The sequence below is a fragment of the Ostrinia nubilalis genome, chromosome 8 (genome assembly GCF_963855985.1).
Source record: "Ostrinia nubilalis chromosome 8, ilOstNubi1.1, whole genome shotgun sequence".
Lineage (NCBI taxonomy): Eukaryota > Metazoa > Arthropoda > Insecta > Lepidoptera > Crambidae > Ostrinia > Ostrinia nubilalis.
Genome location: NC_087095.1, coordinates 9,729,384 through 9,752,172, shown reverse-complemented (window position 1 = coordinate 9,752,172; position 22,789 = coordinate 9,729,384). Strand labels below are relative to the sequence as shown.

The 22,789-nt window shown below is 34.6% G+C and overlaps 2 protein-coding genes and 1 long non-coding RNA gene across 8 annotated transcripts in view; 1 reads left to right on the top strand and 2 right to left on the bottom strand.

The window, feature by feature from the left end:
• LOC135073882 (acetylcholinesterase-like) overlaps positions 1-14,748 on the bottom strand; it is an 81,088-nt gene extending 66,340 nt beyond the window's left edge. Inside the window, exon 1 of one of the 3 annotated variants that reach the window (XM_063968112.1) lies at positions 14,558-14,748. The gene's annotated coding sequence lies outside the window, so the exon portion shown is untranslated. Of the gene's footprint in view, positions 1-7,557; positions 7,724-14,557 lie in introns of those variants that run through there. The other 2 variants (XM_063968110.1, XM_063968113.1) reach the window with 2 other exon arrangements.
• LOC135073905 (uncharacterized) overlaps positions 1-22,789 on the top strand; it is a 328,784-nt gene that overhangs the window by 43,241 nt on the left and 262,754 nt on the right. The gene's annotated exons all lie outside the window — the stretch shown is intronic.
• Positions 15,264-22,789, bottom strand: part of LOC135073879 (protein tramtrack, beta isoform-like) — a 63,382-nt gene continuing 55,856 nt past the window's right edge. For all 4 annotated transcript variants that reach the window (XM_063968104.1, XM_063968105.1, XM_063968107.1 and 1 more), the window contains exon 7: positions 15,264-22,748. In XM_063968104.1, the coding sequence (XP_063824174.1) occupies positions 21,591-22,748 (1,158 nt within the window). In that variant the 3' untranslated portion in view covers positions 15,264-21,590. The remainder of the gene's footprint in view (positions 22,749-22,789) is intronic.

The following is a 22,789-nucleotide window of genomic DNA, read 5'->3' as shown; positions in this document are numbered from 1 at the left end:
TATTTGTTTTTAATTAAAGTGTTTTTCATTAAAACAGGGCAAACAGTAGGATTTGTCACACAGAACACAAAAAGTTTCAATTTTTTTAGTTTTTTTTTTTGCAGCCTGAGTGCTATTTAGTGTTAGTCTTAATCTGTCGTAGCAACCTACGCAGCGCTTTCGTTGACCACCTTTTTTAAGCGAATGTTCAGCACATCATTGTCGGCCGTTTGGTGTAGTGGTTCGAAACGGACTACTATTCCGGAGGTTGCGAGTTCGATTCCCGCACAGTATTTGTGTGCATGAACATATTTGTTTGTATTGGACTGGGTGTTTTCTATGTATAATAATATGTATGTATTTAAAAAAAAGTATTTAAGTATGTTTATATCCGTTGTCTAGTACCCATAGTACAAGCTTTGCTTAGTTTGGGACTAGAAGCGCAGTGTAAAATGTCCAAAAATATTTATTATTATTATTATTATTATCTGCCACTAGGAATACCTGAAATAAATACGTGCGTTAAGTGTATACAAATGCCATTTTTAGTTAAAAAGTCAGTGTTAATGTGTCACCGGCTAACAGCGTGCGTCCGTATCGAAACTTATCACATCACTACTAAAAATGCGCGGCGCCCGCGCCTCACTCTGTGCGGTTATGAGGCCTGCAATTTTTGAGGCAGTTCAGACCTCACGGCGCACTGAACGTGATTAATTTCTATCCAGTGCGTATGGGACCTAATCGACCTCATACAATATTTTCTACGTCATTATGCTAGGCTTCGTAAGAGAAGCAATTTGATATATTTGTCTCTGTTGTACTCATAGAAATGTTAAAATAGTCGCCCCCCGCACAGAGTGAGAGAACGCGATTATGACTGCCGCACCTGCGATAAGTTCTGCATGTGGCTTTTTAGACCTCATAACGCAGTGAGCGTGTTAATTAATCGTTTGTAGGCACGATGGTCGGGCCCGGGCTAATATCTATCGATTGAGCCCAGTCGTGCCCGATCCCGGATGGATGCTCGATGCCACCATAATGACCGCTTTCGGAACTGAATGTGTTCGGAAGATTCTGGAATTGACTTTATCGAAGGCTATTGGTTTGTCAAAGTTTGAGGCAAGTGGAATTGGATAGCATAATATCATATCAAATAAGTTATTCGTTCATTCGTTCAAATATGTCATGCAAAGTTTTCCAAACGTTTCACTTCATAGACCACTTATATTTTAGTTCTGAGTGGAATACTTGGGTATAGGATTCTTTGGTTCTTTTTGAAAGAGAAGGGTTAATATTTCAATATTTCACCTCGTGGATTGTGTATATTGTGTTGTATGGTTTCCCCATTCCATCCCGAAAACTTAGTTTTATTTTCACTTGATATAAACTTTGTTTAGCATCGTTATTATGTTCCGAGTTTCCTGGAAGTGGAGGGATAAGTACAATAGAAATTCAGTCTTCCTGAAACCACCGACCCGCATATGAACAGAATGTGTGTTTAATTTTATGTTATCCTTAAGGTTTCCGCAGGTTTCGAACTAAGTAGGTTTATATCTACACGGTTTCTAAATGTTGATTTCAAAAAATTAAGTGCCATTGTTTTAAACACGGCATTTTTTATGTTTTCTTTAATCATTTTACAATCGCTAATAGACATTTAATTTAATTATAAAGTAGCCTTAGATGGGTTATTTCTTTACCATGAATGATAGGTACATAGTAGGTATCCTAACTACTGAGAGACATTTTTTACAAAATAAGAGTGATCTATCTGCGCTTATAAACTAAGTTAAACTTAAGTAACATAGATAATTTCATGTAATTTCCAAATTACATTCATGTAAACTATCTAAGTACTTTTGAAGATGTCCTTAGTAGAAGTTTAACCGCTTTGAGACATGATTACACATTCACAATGTTAACGGCTTAATGTGACATTATACAAAGTAGCAAGCTCACAACAACTATATGTAGAACAATTAATTAACTAACCAAGTAAAGCTATGTTACAGAAATTATGTAAATATATGCTAATGTTCATAGCGAAACGTTTAAAATGTCAACGAACATTAAATTACTCGGTTTTCATGACTTGTTTAATTCGGTTCATTTGAATGCTTAGCGTCTTTATACGACGTAAAAGTTACGACTTTTTCAATAAAAGATGTCAAGTAAGAGTCGGCGTTTTGGGGTTGAGGGTTCAGATCTTCCATTTCTTCTCCTATTCTCAGTTATCTTTCATTGGTTATTTTATCACTTTTAAAATACTGCTTTGAAATTAACATGAGTCGATTTCACACAAAAAAATTGACTTTACTCTTGAAAATGGTCTCTAACGGCAAATATAAGTTTGTTATGACAAAAAACCACTCAAATATACAAATTAATGAATTAAGACAGCTTTCCTTCTGATAGAAAAGATTTTGAAAGTAAAGATTATATCTAAACCCTTAAAAGCGAAACCCTTGAAAGCCGTGCGATTTAAATTCTTCAATGTAGCTCAGTAGTAACGACCCAGACTCAGATCTCTCATGCAATACTTATACGTACAATACTGAGTATGTCCAGACATGTCAACATTTACTTAAATTGATGAACTGATACTTCTAAAAAGTTAATAAGTACAAAAGTTTCAAAGATTTATTTTCAGTCTGATCTTTTGCTAATATTCGTTTAATAATAATTAAATTAACAGATTGTATTCACTTACACTTAACTCATCCTAATCTTCGTAAAACATGAATAAAACAGCACGAATTTTTCCTAAATTTAATCTCAAGTAAGGCAGATTTTGTCAAGAAGTTGGAAGATAATTCACGAGCTTTTTAATTAGCTACAACTTAAACGCCTTATCTCGCAGCTTATTAAGCTCAAAGTTGAGAAATAATGAAGCGCTTTAATTTGTTGTCTGCAATGCAAGCGTTTGTAACACAATTCTCGGCAATGTAGAGTGTAATTTTGGTTCTAATAAAAGTTTAAACTTTACTTTAGAACATGTATAACAAATACAATGAATTTTAGTACGTTTTCTAAATACACATTTTGTGTCATTATGTTTTAGATCCTTTGACCAATGATTTCTAACACAAATATTGATAAATCCTATGTGTCCTAATTGTTCCCAATTTCATTAACTCGGTGACTCAGAAAACATACCAAACCTGATATCTGAGAGTACCTATCCTCTCCTAACAAAGGCCTCCCCAGTTCGTAGTAGTATGATCTAGGCATATAGACATAATATTCCACCTGAAGCGTCGATATGTTAGTGTCAACATCAATGCTCAAACCACTAGCCCGTTGTTAGTGTTGGGACATTCCATTAATTCATCGATATCGATTTGCAATCTAGTTCTATGTTAAAAAAATATAGCATTACTTATACAAGATCGTTATTGTAAAGGGAAAAAACACGAAAACCCTTTTGCGATCGAACTAAAATCATGAAGTTTAAAATATCTAAAACAAAACTGCAAGTAAAAAAATGAAACTGCTCAAAAATTATCTCGCTTACAATAAAGGAGTGAACGATTTCCATAGACTACTGAAAATGCGGTAACAATAAAATGAAAGTGGGCTTTTATTACGTACTATGATTGAATTACGTAATGGTCCTTACTTAAAGTTTACTGTCGAGGCAATTTCATTAGAACTCTAAGTCAATAAAGAACATTTTATTAACTATCTGATCATCTAGAAGTAATTTAAGAACGACTCGATCGTGTTTTGTTTAGCCTTGAAATAATAAATTATACCGAATGCCGACAAAGCATTTTTATTCTACAGTTATCCACAAAAATGTATACCATTTACAAACATAATTGATAGCTTTCTTGTCTATCATCGCTATCATGAACACTGATCGGTAGAGCAATTAATCATATTTTATAGCTACTTTTGACATTCTTCCTAGGCTTTAAGCTGGATATAGTCCAATTAAGCTCTAAATATTCATAGACATCTTTTTTTAGTATTAGCTCATGACAGTTCGTATAATAATTTATTATTTAAATGAGTATAAAAGCTCCATTATGAACCTATAAAAGGTGTGATCGGTGGCACCTACTTTACTTACTAAAGTGTGTAGAAGAAACTTATAATAATAGTAATAACATAGCAAACAACTAACACAATAAAAGAAAAAAAAACCACGTGTGACCCACATACGTCGGCATTTAATCCGATTTTGGAATACCTACATTCACGTAAAACGCATGTTTCGAGCTGTGAATACGAAAAAGGAAGCGGACTATCAACGTGTTAAAATTTTAGTACCAATTGGCGGAGTAAAAAGAGTTTTACTGTCTCCGCCAGCAGTTAACGACCCTCCGCGGTAAATGGTTTTATAATAAAAAAGGGTAAGTATGCGGAATGTCTTTTACTTTTCCCAGGGATATGGAACGATATTAAAAAAGTAAACACTTGCAAAACTCAAAATATTTTTTCTCATAGAAAAAAGCCTATTTCTATCTGCTCTATTTCATCGTAAGGCACAAGATAATTAATTGTCTCAACCCACGGCACGAGGCGCGTTGCGTGAATTAAATAATTATGTTATACAACCCAATAAAGTGGTCAGGACAGACCAGACTAAAAAAAAGAATGACTAATTGATTTTACATTTAGATAGGTATAAATATGTCACTTCCATCGAGTTTGTAATAAAATCTCTTTTACCAGATTGTAATATAAATATAAATTAAAAATATTATCGATATCTTCATCTTAATTGGCGTATAATTGCCGCATCCCTACTTCAGATATGCAGCTGTGAATAGGTTATCCTCCGACGAGCGAGATTTAATCGAATTATTTGAATGAGCTCGACGCTTCCGCCGCCCCGAGCCAGGATATACCAATTGAAAAATATGTATTTCTGTTTGTTTATGTCTACTTTGAAACTGACACGCGTCGCGGTTCCTACTCGTTGCAATTCATGACTTAAGACATACATGTTAGGTAATGAATTTCAATAACAAATACTTTTATACTTATAAAGATAGTTGGTATAGTACGAACCGGTAAGTGGATATCCTATTCACCCAATATCCAAAAACTTCTAAATTACTTATGAGGTAGGTACTTAAAGAAGCCCGTAAACGTACACGTTAGGTGCGACTGACCTCTATGAACGGCCACTAGTGGAAATTGACTTTTATTTACTATCTAGGTAGAGATCATCCTGAGTGACATTTGATGTCACGTTCCTTTACTATCCGGGGATACCTAAAAGAAATCGTCGAAAGTGATTCGTAATGGGTTTCAGCCTCTGTATAGCGGTCGATTGCACAGTATTTAGTATGTATACAGCCATACCTTAGCTAGATACCGCCTTCTGCCTATCGATTCTGAGACAGCTCTATGTAGTCCGTATTGCTTGAGCTTAGCACAATGCAGTGCTCCAAGCCGGATTGCATCTCCGAGAAGCTTCCATCCTGCATGTAGGTACGCAGTCAAGCATAAATTGTGTCCTCAATAAATAATACAGCAACTCCAATTGTGTTAGATAAATCTATAAAGACAATAACATTTCTCCGTCCCTACCTAAATCAATTTCACGCTGTATATGTGTTGCCAGTTGGCGCCTTCATTTTAGGTTTGTTAGATCCAGATAGAGTTATACGGTATCATTTATATCAACTAGTTTTCCTGCAGCCCGCTCGTGATATTTCTTTGTTACCCGGTCCCCTTTTGACCCGGCCCCTATTAAGGCTTGATGTTATAAGAGCGAATGCCTTAGGCAGTATGACAAAAGGCATCTTAACCACAAACATCGATTGGTTCGGAACATTTCATCTCTTAATTAATACCACTTTAGGTCGGCTATTAACGTAACGTAGTCTCGGTCATGCCATATATCGGCCCGAATAATTGATGAGCCTGATTTAACTCTACATCAGACAGTTTGGTTCCGTATTAACCGTAGTGGTATGTATTGATTATTTCAACTGGCCTTGTGAGGGTGGTCTTTAATTGCTTCTCTAAATGACATGTGTAGTTTTAGCGAAAATTAAAATGGATAATAATGGCATCTGCCCTTAAATTAGTATTGATCTCTTTTATGATTTGTAGGTCTATCTTAAGTATTGTTGGCATTGCCAGACTTAGGTAACAATTCAGCAATTGGCTCTAAAACAACTAAATAGCAATACCAAAGACAACAGACATTCAATCAAAAGACAAACTATGTCTTTACTAAATCTACAAGACAAAGGTCTCGGTTCATTTAGTTTATTATTAAACAGTTCTATAATGACTCCAATGGACTTCTGATTTTATCATTTTAGACTGTTAAGATATTTAAAATCAATTATTCCAATCCGCTAAAAGCAGAATCGGGATTCAATAAAGACCAAGGAATCTTCCTACCCACTAGCACCTTATGGATAGAGGCGTCCCTAACGACCGTGAAAAGTTTAAATATACTTATGTAAAGTCCATAAAATGTTCAACGTTGCAAGAACAAATAGCTAATATCATAAAAATATGCCCCACAAATAGAGCCCAAAATTGTCTCCAGTCCCTAGGCTGTTACGTCACAGGCTCACAGGCATCTATTCTGCGACTCGCTATCTCCCAGCAGAGATTTACCGTTTTGTGTCGTGGCTTCCAGTCATTACTCCGTTTACCTTTGAAGTGGTTCCAGGAAACAGTCAAAGCTCCTCGCAGTTAATTAGTTTTGGCCGACTTTTGTAATAATATTTATCAGATGTCAACTGGCTCGTGATTTTATTTTGTTTAAGATTCTGAGATGCTGTCATCAAATGAGCAATCATAATTAACCAACTCTTTATTTCCTTTGCAAGGACTCTATGAAGACATACAATTATGGAGAGATGTTCTTTTGGCCAGAAATCTTTAGATAATAATTATTGTTTATTTTGTGCTTGAGGATCTTAAATACGGATCACGGAAGAACTGTTGAGTGATTTGGGTTGAAAACGTCTTCAGATAAAGCCGATGCAAAAAGTTTTAACTTCTTGCTATAAGACCCAGTATGCCTTGACGAGATTAGCAATGCAGAACTAAGAATTTGGTTGTGTATCAAATAACTATGATCTGAATAAAAGACAGCATTCGGATATTAATTCCTTATGACGTCTCCAGATTCCACCCACGTGTATGCTAATTATATCCCGGGAATACTGGATAACATGTAAAAAACGTAATATACCTGCTTTTCCTGCTTCCCTCGTCAAAGTAGATTTGACACCCCCAAGGATAAGAGGCCACAAGGTGACAACGTAACTTTAATTCAAACAACGTGAAATATTTTCTATTTAAATAGGCTTTACATGACCTTGTTTCAGCAAACTTCGCCGCTACCTTCAACTTTTTGTTTTGAAAGAAAATAAATTATGGCGCTAACACAAAAAGCTTCTAGAATAATAATTGGTGTTTGTTATTTCTTTAAAACCCATAACTACACGAAAAATAGCATTATTATTTTTCATAAGCCTTCAAAATTACTATACAAACCAGTAGAATCATTGTTTATCTAGTCCAACCCCCATCCAGACTATCCCTTAACCGACCACTTAAGCTTAGCTTACAACTATAATACTACAATACGTACACATAGTATACAAACAACAGGTGTCAAATTGCGTAATGATGACCTTGGCTGGACAGTTCGAGTGTAGGGAGGGGTACTGCCGAAGTATGGTCCACTCACACTCACTAGCACTGTGTATGATAGGCAATAATAAAATTGGTGGGGAGGCCCGCACGCGACGCTACCCCGACTGAGTCCCGGAGTAAACTGAGCTCCGATGTCGGTCGGTAGCACGCGGGGCTGCCAGCTCTGTACAAAGTTTTCCACCCGCGGGGAAAATGCCGGCAAAATCACTAGAAGAGTAAACGTCTAAGTAATTTGTTGATAAAGTAATTTGAGAACGGTTAGAGTAATTTGAGTATTATTGACTATAGATGATTAAAATGGGCATTAATTAGTATGAGGTATTTTTTCTTTCTTCAATGATGGGACTAAAACATTTTCAAAATAAACCAGTCTTGAATGGCTGAGATTTTCTTTTTATGCAACATAAGGTTTTATGGTATTAAGCACACTGTGAAACCAAAAATTTATCTGACTATATTAGAGAAGGCATAGTTACACTTACTTATACAACTTTTGAATTTAAAACATAAGAGTTCATTTTCATTTCAATATTTAACATTTTACCCAATTTTTCAGGACTTCTGCTAAAGCTGGTATCATTCGCTGTGGATGATCACTCTTCCCGACCGGTATCGCGCCCGGGGCACCCTATACGATGACCCATCACTACACCACTCGCTCGGTAAGACAATTTACGTTATTCCCCTCACCATCGACCGCTTTACATGCACTACATTTCAGCTTAAAAATGCCGGATAAGTAATGGATGATTACTACATTTAATTTACCATTGAGGTTTTTCGATATTGTTATGAATCCACAGTTTCCGTGGAGCAACACCTCGAAAACGATTAAATAATTGCAGATTCGCGGTTGCGGCGCGGCTCTTCGTGAATTTTCGACGAAATTGGGGCATTCAACGGGAACTTTCTTGATTACATTGAACCTAATGAATAAATAATAGGGTCGTTTTGTGCAAGGGTTTGCTTTCGTTGTTGCTTTATAATTTATTATTTGTAAGCTAACGAATTAACGCATTAACTTCTTCCCGAGGGCTATAGATTTATAGGAAAGGCGTTATCTGGACGGTACTCGATTAATTTCAAGTTTACGTTGACTAATGAAATGTCTGATGCTTGAAATGGATTAACTACTCATTTACCAATGGGGAATTGTGGAATTCTTCAATAAGAGGATAGAGACAAAGTTTTATTTCATTAAACATAAATTATTTATTATTCGTTGCCGTTTCATATTTTTTTATCGTGAAACTTACTTGACTCGTCCAAAAAATGGCCAATGGAGGATGAAAATCTTCGTTAAGTTTAAAACTCTTAGGCTGAGTTGCACCACCTAACTTTAACGGTAACTATGACGGTAACCGGTGCATTTTGTATGGAGTTTGACAGATTTTTGACGTTTGTCAAAGTCAAAGTAAGATGGCGCAACCCACCCTAAGTGCTCTATTGCTCGTAACCATTTTCCCACGAGTTACTCATACGTTGCTATTTTGCTGCGTAGGCATAATTAATTTTCCTATTGTTATGAGTAGGTACCTGTACTTACCTACCCATTTCAAAATAAATAGCGCAGATATGCTCTGATAATTAATAGGTTTATTAATATCCTCTAACTTTAATAGGTAATTGCTCTACTTCATCAGTAGGTAGAGTCGAGAACTATTTTTTACACCTGCTAATTTTATTATCTTAAACAATTTATTACAATACTGGGATGTACAAAAATGTACAAGTGAAGACTACTATGTACTTTTCTTCTTGAATAACTTTTTAATCTATAAAGTCTTTCTATAGATACCAAATTAATATAAAAACAGCAACCGGATGAAAGATAATGAAATGAAGTCTCAATTTCATCTATGACTCTACATACGAGTATAACGTTCTTTTACAACAATGATTTTCTAACATCCGTATTCACAAACAATGCTTGCTTAAGTTACTAGTATTATTTATCTGTGCATAAGCGAAGCAGCAAATCGAACGCACAGCGTTGAATAGAGCTCTGTGATTGGTTCGTGTGTCACCCTGTGCGTCCACGCGCACTGTGAGACCTCATAATGATGTTTGTGAATACGGGCGTATCTCGCCTACGCAGCGTAGTCTAGCTCTAGTAAGTACCTAAAAACGACAACATTTCCAGCAACAATTAAAACGCTAAAGAAAAGTCTAGGTACTCGTTCCAGGGTGTTCGTTAACAAGTTTTCCTGTAATTAAAAGCGGTTTTTACCACGAATATTGAATCTCGATTTTTCATCATAATTAAAATAGTTTTTGTTCGGAGGACAAATTGACAGCATTTTAATGGCACATTTAGCGCGAAAAATATAATTTTCTAATCGATTTCTAATGTATATTTATTTATACAATAATTTAAAGGTCCCAGTACTCCCATTGTATAAAGTTTATTTGAACAACGCTTTATGTAATACATTTTCTAATTGTTTGTTTGATAGACACCCACTCTCTACCTACGCAGATCACTTTTGGAACTAAGTAATAAAGATATGAAATAAATCGTGAGGTGTTTTCACTGTAGCTTCAGTATCCGACTGCTTTTGACGTTAGTGACAAGTTAATTTATTTATTTATTTAAAATAGGTACACAAACAGATCACTGTCAATTATATAGCCATGAAATTAACAAAATATTAAATAACTAAACAGAGATCCAAAATCAGCGTACACAACATGCTTAGTATTAAATAAAGCTACTTATATTAAGACAAATGTAAATATACATAAAAATAGGGTAAACATTGGATAGGGTCGAGGACGATTATTTATTTTTAAAGATTTCTGTTACCAATCTTTTGTACCGGGGAAAACTGCTATTAAATATGTCAATGTCTCCACCACTGCGAACTACCTCGTTGTATGAGCGACACATTCTCACCATGGGATTGAAAAAGGAGGTGTTGTTTTTATATACCTGTAGGGAAAATATGTTTGGGTTACGGGATCTAAACCTGATGTTGAAGTTTAGTGAAGACAGCAAGTCTGGAGCATCAATAGATGAGTGCACTATTTTGTGAAGACAGAGTAAGTCATATCTGCTTCGACGAGTTTGCAAAGAGACCATATTAAACTTAGAAAGTCTATCACTGTACTGCTTAAGCGATCGGCCCATGCCGTACCTATATGTTATATACCTCAGGCATAATTATAATCTTACGAGTATTCTGTTGGAAGTTCACATTTTTTGACACAATTTTCAGCATCTTATCTAAATACTAGCTTTCCGCCCGCGGCTTCGCCCGCGTGGAATTTTGTCTGTCACAGACAACTTTATCGTGCGCGTCCCTGTTTCATAAACCTGGATAAAAACTATCCTATGTCCTTTCCCGGGACTCAAACTATCTCTATGCAAAATTTCATCAAAATCGGTTCAGTGGTTTAGGCGTGAAAGCAAGACAGACAGACAGACAGAGTTACTTTCGCATTTATAATATTATGTAGTATAAATAGATAGTAGATATAGATTAGTCAGAACAATCACAGGTTCAAAGCTATTCTTGAGTAAGTAGACCTACTTTCATACTTGAGCGTCGTTTCATAACACAAGCCTAAATATTTAACGATAGATACCTAAACAAACTTTTCGGGTGCCATTAACTCCCCTGGGAAGAGGCAGGTGCGTCTGTAATCCACTCCTTATGACGCCTCTTGCTTTCATACGTACTTACGCACTGAGGTTTCGTGCCTTGGAAATTGGAACACATTTTTTGCGAGACAATAAAAAATACGCTTGGTCTCCAAGTGGAGTAAGAAGCGAAGGAAAGTTTCACGCAAAGTAGGTCATACTTACTAAACTTAAGAAAGGGTTTGTAAATAAAGTACACAATGTACTTATTAAATAGGCCTAGGTAATTGGTTTTGAAATATTTTTTCAAAAAATAATCTAGGTAAGTATGTACATAAATGCACAAAGAGCCCCAAAAAGCCTTATAGTAGTTTAAGTCATGTACTTACATAGATAGGCAAGATGCATAATGACAAGTTAGTCACCTGATAAAAAATCTTAACATCAAGATCAAAATGGTTGCACTATTGTTAGACTGTGGTTTAGACCCTTTACAGGTCGAGGGCGAAAATTGTTTCATCTCATAAATGTAATGTACCTACTCAAGGGCTGTCAATTCATAAATTTCAAGATTCTGCCCCCTATTACTAATTCGGTTAAGTAGGTATTTATAAAAATATCAATCAGTGTCAGTAATGCGCGTATTTTTATTCAAAATATTCTATTGTGTTTTAAGTAATTGGAGATTTTTCTCAACTGTGGGCAGCCCTGCCACGCTCTTTATTCCAGTGGTATCTCGCTGCGCTTAGTATTCATGACGTTCACTATCCAGTATGACACTCCCGGCACGACCCTACGCGAAATAACTAATAACTAAAAACGAATCAGCTCACAACTAGTAACGCCCTGATACGTAATGTATGCGACTTTTGTGTAAGTTTGAGCCCACTTGGCATAAACGGATAAAAATTACCTAAACGAGTTTAGGTGATCTTGAAGGTAAAGTTTATAACTTTGTTTTAAAAACATTTAAACTTTCACATTTTCAGTTCCCCTTTTTTATTAGTCTTAAGTAGGTAGGTAAGAGCTTTTTGTGGTAAGTTCCTAAGGTGTTTTGTTTTTACTGCGATCTGCTATAGATCCTTCTTAGAAGTCTAACTTTTACGTCATCCACATCTTTTCATGCGCATCGGTTTGGATTCGACTTCTTTTACTTACCTTTTCCCTTCCAGGTAATATCCTCAAGGGAATAACAGTCAGCTCCATCCCTATCAACAAACTCTTTAACTCTTTTTCCTTATTTCGTCCATTTGCGACGACACTGTGATATATCAAAAACAGTGGTTTTACAGAAATCTACTTTTAAACTTTTGAATGACCATAACTCTTAAAATAAGGTAAGGATTACCTAATTGTGTATGAAACGTTTAAAGATTAACTATTAATGATTAACTATTAATGAAGCCGTGTGGTGACGGCAGAGTAGAATACATTTGTCACCAACCCCTACGCTTCCCGCGGGTGTCGTAAGAGGCGACTTAGGGACTACACATCAAACAGAGAATGGGCAGCAGCGCTCTCTGAAAAACATCAATCTTTAAACTGCGATCTCCAACCCGCCTGCCTAGCGTGGAGATTATGGCAAAACCCTCCACTATAGTGGAGGAGGCTCATAGTCCAGCAGTGGACTGTAAAGGGCTGTTGATGATGATTAATGAATTTAAATATTTATAGTAAGACATAACTTTGCGTCTAAATTGATGAAATTATAGCGATTGAAAAAAAAAGAGACAACTTATCACGTTATTCTAGTAAAAAATAATATTTTGAAGACGGCAAGTTCAGTTGTCACGTTGTAGATGATATAAAAAAATATATTTATATAAGTCATTATTTAGATAAAACGTTGATCTTGAAAATTTTTTTTTTATTTTACTAACATTACAATCAGTAAAAATGAGGTAATTATTGGAACAGGCGAATATTTCGCTTTGCCATGTTAAATTTCACTTATAAAAATATTATCTAAGTAGACAGACAGTTGTATACATACAATATTTAAGTTCACATTAAGTTTTCTTATTCTAAAACCTAATACTTATCAAAATAAACGAAAAACTCTCAAAAGTAAAACCTCGTAAACTACTACAAAAAAACACAGTAAGAGAAACTGTACTAAGTATGTATGTATGCAGAAAAAAAAATTGTAGGTACCTACTAGGTTAGTAAATAGATGTTTTTAATAGACTAGTTATGACAATTTAATCCTAAAACTATCAACGCAAAAATCGCCGTCTCCGGCGCATAAAATGGCAAAAAAGCGACATTTTGGTACCTTTTAGGGTCTTTTAATTTTTTATACTTATTTAAAATTAAATTTATAAAAGATATTTAAATAATGTATTAATAGTGAAAAATAACAACCACTATTATTTTATAAATAATGTAGCCATTTTATTGGCGTAGTTTTTCTGCAATAGTTATACCTATTGCAATATTATTATACAAAACAATGTTGCGCCCGCCAAAGTAAATTTGGGCAAGATGCTATAAAATTCCATCAATTGCTGATGATCTGTAATTATATTAAAACATTAAAATACCTTTTTTTGCAGAAAGCAAAACATAGCCAATACAGCTCAGTAACATTGAATAATTACATAATAATAAATAAATAAATATCTGGGGTCATCCAACGCATTGCTATTCTAGCATACTTCTACTAATAGATAATTTTGTTAGCTATCGTCTTAGATTAAGCTAATCTAAGGCTATTGTATGATAATATAAAATATTTTGCTTGTTGTGTCTGTAAAAACAGACAGTCGTATAAGTATGTTTTATTTGCACTGTATTTATAGTATTTGAACTATTCTTCAAAACGAATGTATGTTTATCAGTCTATATCTACTCATATTAGTTCCGACGTTATTGTAGCTCAAAGAGACCCTTTCACAGCGCTCGCATAGCGCTGTTAGTCATGTTGTCGGATTAGGTTGTGGAATTCCTTCAGGCAGTGCATCGCCACAAATGTTAACCTTTGCTTTTTTGCATTGCTAGTGGGGACTAGATATATCATTACAGATGGGGATCTGTAATGATATCTGGAGTTTAGTATTACTGTTTAGCGTATACAACGTGACAAGTAGATATACCATTCAATTTCAATAACATGTATTCTGCAATAACAGAACATCAACAAATGACCTACAACATATTTCCAATATAGGAAAAATTTTCATCATCTACAACGTTACTAGTTAAGATGTCCCGATGATACTTCGATTTTCTTACAAGAATAACGTGACATATAAATAATTTATCTTTTACTTTGCTTTTTGTTTTAGAAGAACACTGTGATAAGTATGACGTGCCACATTGTCGAATAAAATATTTTTTTTTTTTAAAACTTACCTTTGTCATCAATACCGCGGTATCCTCGAGATGTCACGTTTTTCTTAAAAACGAAGAGCACCTCACATCTCAAAGCGCAGGTGGCAACTGAACTGTCACAGTGTCGAAGCCAACTAGATCGCCGAACGAGCCAGCGCTATAACGTAATATTTTGTCTCTTTCTCTCATAGTATTGTTGTTTTTGGAGTAACAAATACCCTGTTTTTGGAGATGAAAGAACGCAAGATCGCGGTTCAGAATTTCGGTAAAACAAAAAATCGTATATGTCGAGATGTCACAGTGTCGTCGCAAATGGGCGATTTGTTTATGTTTATTGGTGTCACAAAGTTAGGAGACGTATCTAATGATAAAAGGGTGTACCTAAATCATCTGAATAACGGTGGGATTTTAGTGTACCTACTCTTGTGCGTTAAGTTTCATACGCCATTTCTTCACTTTATGACACAAGCCGAATGTGGAAAGAAAATGGGCGAATTCAAATAAGTATACCATAAATAAATAAATAAGTATAGTCGTATACTTAAGCATAACATCATAATCTATCTATATTACATGACTTAAGATGATCACACAGGTTTGAGGATCACCTAGTGACTCTTTTCTAATAAAGTTAATTGAGCATAGGTACGTTACAGACTCAATAACAACAATTTTCAAATATATCTAAATGCTAAGGAAAATGATATTGGGTACAAATGAAAAAAGCTTCGATTATTAAAACAAATATATTTCATCAAGAAATTAATTACCAACAAATCCATTTTCAACACCTTTTCAAACCATTTTCAATTACAATTAGGGAAATGTGCCTTTTTTTAAAGTGCCAAATATTTATTTAATGCGCTACAAAAATACAGTCACCGTTAAAAAGATGAGATCAATGTAATATTAAAAGCATTACCTAATTAAAACTGAACAATAATGGTTTATTGTTCTTCAGTGCAGCGGTAACTATACTTTTATAGCTAAAATTTTACGCCTAATGGTAACACTACAACACACATATTTATTGCACATTTAGAAATTTCGTAAAGTATTTTTGTCTTTTTTTTTCTTATTTTTAGAGATCCAAGACATTTACTATAATTTTGCACATCGAGAAATAATATACACAATAGCGTAAATTTAGATTGTGGTATAATACACATCCAAAATATGGAACTATCCCTAAGTTATCTGGACATGGACAAGACCTTTAAATTAAATGGACCGTCTTGTAGAAAAAACTGACAAATAAAATCATTTTAATAGATACTTACAATATCAAAATTAGTCAATCATTAAAATATAAACAGAATAATCTTTTCAACAATAATATTTATCTTAAATATACAGGTAAGTAAAAAAAATATATTACGTCAGTTGTAACAGTGTGTATCATAAATATTATTGAATAAAACTATCTTGAAGCAATAATAATAAAAATATTATAACCAAACAAAACCCGCTTAAGAAATTGTACACAATTTAAATTACATGTAGATAGATTAGTGCCCATAATACAGTCGCTACTATAGAAAACACAATAATATTCCCATTCCAAATATTGGTTAATATTATTTTAACATTAAGAAAGTCTTAAACTTAATTTTATATAAACATTTTTTCCATGACAATATTAATAAGGTAAAAACAATTTTTACACATTTAATTAAATAAATTACACTGTAGATATTATGACTGTTGAAAACTAATGTAATTTTACTAGCTAGCAATCTCTGGTGACAGTTACATTTATATACCATCCACAATGTTCACGCCTTATTAATAAAATTCAAAGACTTGGACGAATATAATGAAGTAGATAGATAAGTAATATATATTTTGTAGAAGTCTACAATCTTAAAAACACGCAACCGCTCACGGTTTTTGGTCGACATAAATCTCATAGAAATAAATGGTAATACCGTAAAAGCCACTATCACTTGTAGGTACTATAGCCCAAACGTTTTTCAAACATAATTCCATACATATTTGGTTACAGTGGATTCTACGAGACACACCCGACCATACTTTTAAAATACTGGATAAAACAAATTCTTATTTAAATACCTAACCCAAGTTATTGCTGAAGTTGTTGGTTATATCATAATGTAATGTGACTATATTTTATTACCTATGGAAGTTTCAATAAATAAAATGTCTCTGAAGAACAGTTTCTATCACATATCATTACACATTGTAGCACCACGCGGTTAATAGACCCATCTACGATAACTACACTTACCGCTATTCTTGTATATGGAGATGTATAAAAATCAATACATCTGAAAAATAATTTAAGGTTGGTATATAAAACATTCTGTATAAGTTATGTTTAAAAATTAAATAAACTCTCTTATTGTTTTATGTCATTAGACTATTGAAATTGTGTTTTGGCTTTTAAAAACAGTTTTAAATCAATATCTAGTATTCGTAAATATTACTTATTGACTGCGAAACATCTGGCCTACTTTACTTCTACCCGAAAATCAGTCTATCTACGTTCGATCATCGTTGGCTTGGTATGGAGAGACTTCATTTCTACGTTCCTTCGTTCCATCTTGACTTAAAGTAATATCACAATCATTACAATCACCACAAAAAATACGACTACAATCATCATCCCACAGCATCAGTTTTAAATTGAACTGGGACACAAGACGTAGGCTTTCGTTGTAAGTTGTAACACGCGTGTTGATTAAAAAATTGTCTATTATTATAATACGTAGAGAATATGTGAAAATAACCAAAATATGTTGTTTCAACATTAGACGGTAATGTAACTGTTTTAAGTTTATATGTAACAGTATCCAATAATTTAATGACAATAATAATTTACAATTTAAAATTAAGTGTAAGGTAACCATGTCACACAAACAGCATAGCGTACCAGACACCTAAAGCGGCATCAGATCTGGAAGTTTAGATAATATCTGTCCAAGATCTATAAATATTTATTTATTTAAACTTACGTGAGTATTCATTATTGAATTATGAAATAAAATAAAATCAACATTTTCTTGTTACTCTTGTTCAAACATTTCTATTAAAACCAAAATAATGTAATATGAATAACAAATAAATATCCTGACAACCTTAAGACCTGTTAGACTACTGAGTAACTGGCATCAACCGGTAAAACCATTTTGAAATAAGACACACAATGTTTGTATGGACGGAGATATATAAACGATTTATAAAGTGGTTAAAATTGTGCGTCATTGTACAAAACCTATCCCTAGAAGGATGCAATCACGTAGCGAGTCCAAAAACCTTATACTGTGGAAGTCCTCCTGAACAAAAGTAAAATACGAGTTATAATAAATTGGTAATGCCCTTTGATTTCACAGTCGACGGTTAAACTTTACGTCGCATAATCAAAATTATACAAAAATACTCCATTGTCCATTGTTTTAAAAGATTAAAAATACTTAAAAAATTCGAACCCAAAATAGATTTTAAATTGTTTTTTTTTTTACTCCCAAAAATAAAATTAAATAAATACTTTATTCCTAGTGTATCACATTTCACCTGGTTAGCACTCGCGTATTTACACAATCTTTGCAGTGCTCACAGAATTTAAAATTTGATTTAAAATTATTTGTAATATTAGAGTTAAATGTATAATACATGAACAGATATAAAGAATACCACACCAATTTTAACGCTACGAGAATCCAAAATAATGAACCACTCAAAGCTTTGCTGCGGCCCTTCGCCATTTATTTACCTATATCGACTATGGATCACGGAATAAACCTGATTTTTATCAAGTTAATCGCTGAATCTCCCATTAAATTAGCAATCTTAAGTAAATGAGTGAGCAAACCCAGCATTCTCACTTTGAGTGGTTAATGACCTTAACTCTATAAGACACTAAATTACACCACAACATCAAGTAACTACCGCTGATATAATTATAAAAACAGTCAACATCAATTATGAATAATATTTATATTATAAATTTGACATATTGGCAAAATATCTACATTATACACATTTTAATGCATCTTTGCATTGTTATCTTCGATGGTACTGTTTGTATAAATTCATACGAGGTAAAAATTAAAACTGATCTTACCGCGTTAAATTCACGAAATTATTTATGAAAAACTGCAGTAAATATCAAACCATAAAAGTATTAGAAAAATAGTGTTTTAAACACTTCTTGCATAGAAAAAAAAATGGAGACCAGTTTTAATGTTTACTTCGTGCATATATTTAATTAGAGTATTTGTGTAGAAAAAAAATAATATTCAGAGTATTGCTTCTCATTTATACTAAAAGTTTCCGACTACCTACAATTATTACTTATTATATCCCTCTGGCATTGTCGCTATTTCACTGAAACGACGCGTACTATTTAACAATCAATAAAACTTAGTTATATGTATAAAAGAAACTCTTAAATCCTCATCTAGAACCGGCTATGATATTGATAACAGTACTAACTAAATAATTAGACTATGTTTAAAACTTCGTTTAACGTTTCCTGTAGCTGGTTATTTCGTTGCATTGACTATATTGTAAATGTCTCTGAAATTATGACATATTTAAAAGCTTATAGTTAAAATGTTAAAAACACCGTGAAAAATACTGGCCCACAAATTGAATCGAGTCAAACTATATAACAATGATTAAGTATATCCGCTTATCCTATATTACATAATTGACAGAGTCAAAGTCCGCTTGATTTGTTTGATTGGGACTAATGCTCCATGATCCATCAGTGTTGTCTCCGCGGCTCCACTGCTGGGGAGGCCTCTCAGAGGGACGGCAGGGAAGGACTGACGGCAGATGACATCTCAAGGGACTACTGACTTAAGGTCTGAGGCGTAAAAGATATTCCGAAGTAGGACAAGATCTCGTTTATGTTTTCGTTAAAAATTAACAAGTGAAACTTTTCTTTTTTGGAATAAGGGCGGTAAGTGATCTCATCTGTTAATCCTGTAAGTAAACGAAGAATCACCACTTTCCATAGTTACCAGAAAAGATGGAAATTGGTTTTAAGGAGTCGTATGGATTTCACAAGACCGCAATTTCGTATGCAATAGCAGAAACAAAACAAAATTCTAAGCAGAGATACATTTTAAGTGGAATTAAACTAATTGTATCTAGATACGCGGCAGCGTGTCAAGCCAAGTTCAAGCAAAGGAACTGGCTAGCCAGCGCCGAGTGTAATATTTTATTTACTTCGAGCATCGAACTAAGACTAGACTAGCAATTGTTTTGTTTATTCAAAAAATATTACAACTCTATCAAGCTTTGAAATTGCTTCGGCTTTAGTTATGCATCTAAATATACCTCGATACGCCCCGTCTATGTCAATTTATTTTTTATGTAAATTCCAAATATCCTTCGTTAAGGTATACCGAAACAGAAGTTTCTTTTGTAGAGCTACATTTTCAAACATTAGTTAGCAATAATAGACAACGAAAAGTCATTTTAATGTTTTGTAACGTAGAGTAACGTCTTTATCATCGTCAACAAATAGTACAGAATTATATTTAGTAACATATCTTTACAGAACAGTGCTTGATATTATCAACAAGTGACTAAAGTTGTAGAATATTACAATTTGCAAAATGTTGCTCTACAAAAGTAAACTCCATTCGAATACAACATTAGTTTATCTATTTTCATGAGGACTGAATATCAAACGGACTCATTTATGGCTAATGTAATCTAAATTATTGCAACAACAAATATTACCTTATAATTAGGTACTTAATCCCTAAGTATTTACTTCTATCAAAAATATGAAATATGTACCCATTGAGTTTTTAAATATTGTTTCAAATTAATGCAGTTTCGAAATTAATAATGGGAAAATATAGGTTCTGGTTAAGCGAATCTAATATTGTATTTTAAGATTTAAATCTGTAATTTAAGTTTAATATACGTTATTAATTGTTTGTGTATTTAATGTATCACAATATTGGCAGTAGATAGTCTTAAAAGATAAACTGGCTGGTATATTATTGTACTGGGTAAGTAACAGGGCTAGTATTTTTCACTTCTTCAAACAAATTTCAAAAAGTGCCTAGATTAAAACATACAGAGGTATTGGACACATAACTGGAATATAATATAAATTATACACGTAGATAATATCCATACTGAATATTGTAATCATCGTTAACTAGACATAACAACGAAATCTAAAACAAGATGTGTACAATTAACCTTCGTAGTTTATCTACTTCGTGTTACTTTTATGAGGTACATATTTTGGCACAGAGAGATTTCTTAAAACTATATTATAATTTATGTATATCTAGACGTTAAAATTATATTAAATTACATAAAACATTTTCGATGTTCTAAAACATGTTTGACTGGTCTTAATCATACAAATCACAGCTTTTTGCATTCTTCTACTTATCTATCGTCTCGACTACCAATTTCCTAATTTCCCTTCATTGGAATGAGTTTTTAAAAATCTTATCAATAATATTACGTGGGCATATAAAAATATGGCAAAAGATTAACATCAGCATCGTAAAAGAAATAAGCTTACTTGAGCGGTTAACTAAACCAATGACTCCATGCCAAATGCCACACATTTTCTAGCAATACCAGATCTTTGATCAACATCGTTGTTAGGGTGATCCAGTCAGAAAAGAGAAAGGTGTCTGTGATTCATTCGAAATGCATAAAGAGGCCACTTCTCTCAATTTAAAGAACCTAATTTAATTGTTTAAGCAAAAATACTCCATGCTACTTGAAAATTTAATTTTACAAGTCATGGTACGTCCTGTAATGCAACAATAATGTGTTTCTCATAATAAAATATAGATAGGGTAAGTATGTGAAAAAGTCACACGCTATATTATTTCCACGTCATTATCTTCCATCATAAAAGTTTTTATTTCGAAAATTATTTTATGAATATACATAAAGCACTTCAAAAAGAAAACAGTCCTGTAAACGTTTAATCAAACCTGCTTATTTTAGTTGTAAAATTTAAAAACGTTTTTAAAAAATATTCCGATTTGCTGTCAGAGTCGGTTATTTACTATAGAGGTTGGAAAGAGGACGGCGCGGTCGATCAGCGGGCGTTGTGGACGTGGGTGGTCAAGTGCTTGGAGAGGTAGTCGGCGCGCGCGAAACACTTACCGCAAGCCTCGCAGTGGTACGGTCGCTCCCCGGTGTGAATACGCAGGTGGCGCGTCAGGTCGCTCTTGCCTCCGAACGCCCTCCCGCAGAATAAGCACACGAATGGACGCTCGCCTGTATGTTTCCGAACGTGCAACTTCAAATTCTCTTTCGACCTCACGCATTTCCCACAGAATGGGCACGCGAAGCGCCGCTCGCGGTCCCGCTGTCTATCATCGGTCGGCATGAACCCGAGAATACCCGAATGCGAGCTCGAACTTTCGTGCTTGCTGCTATCGCCACGTGACTCGCTCTCCGAACTGTCCGCCATCGAGCTGACGCTGGCGAACGACACGGGCACACGTCTTCTCTCCTCCGAGGTGGTATCATCATCTTTTTTACTGTCATTCTCAGAGTTCCTATTGTCACCAGAATCATCCACGGTCATTATGGAATCGGTGGGACCGTTTGAATCCACTGTACTATCTTGTTCCGCGTCTCGAATGACCTCAATGGGAGGAGTTCTAGTTTCTTCAGCCCTGGTCTTCTTTTTCATGGACAGATCCATCTCCCCACATTGGCCTATAAGAGCCTCATTAGTGCTGGACACTGGTTCCAAGCTTTCAGGGGTGTCGGTATTTTTCGTGTGGAGTCTCTCTAGGGTATGGTTGAGCCTGTGTTTCTTGAACGACTTGAGATATCTGAATTGCATGCCGCAAACGTCGCACGTGAACAGCTTATCGGCTGGAAGTCGGGCGCGATGATTTTGTTCGCGATGTTTGACGTACGCGGATCTGTATCGGTAACTTTGCCCACATTGTTCACAGACGAACGGTTTGTCGTCGCAGGAAGCTTGCGACGCGTGCTGCAGCGCGGCGTGGCGCTCAAGTAGCCAGGCGGAGGGGAATGTCGCGAGACATACGCCGCAGCGCCTCCTGTCTGAGTGGAGCAGGTGGCGGTTCTGGTACGTCATGCAATCGTCGCTGAGGTAGCGGCGCAGGCGACACGCTTGTAGCGCCAGTAAAGGAGACCACAGAGGCAGCGCTGTCGGGCTACGAGGAGGAATGGGGCTTGGAATGCTTGGCGAGCTGCAGGTCATATCCAAACACATCTGGAATAAAAATAATACGTTATAAAATATTTATACAAGCA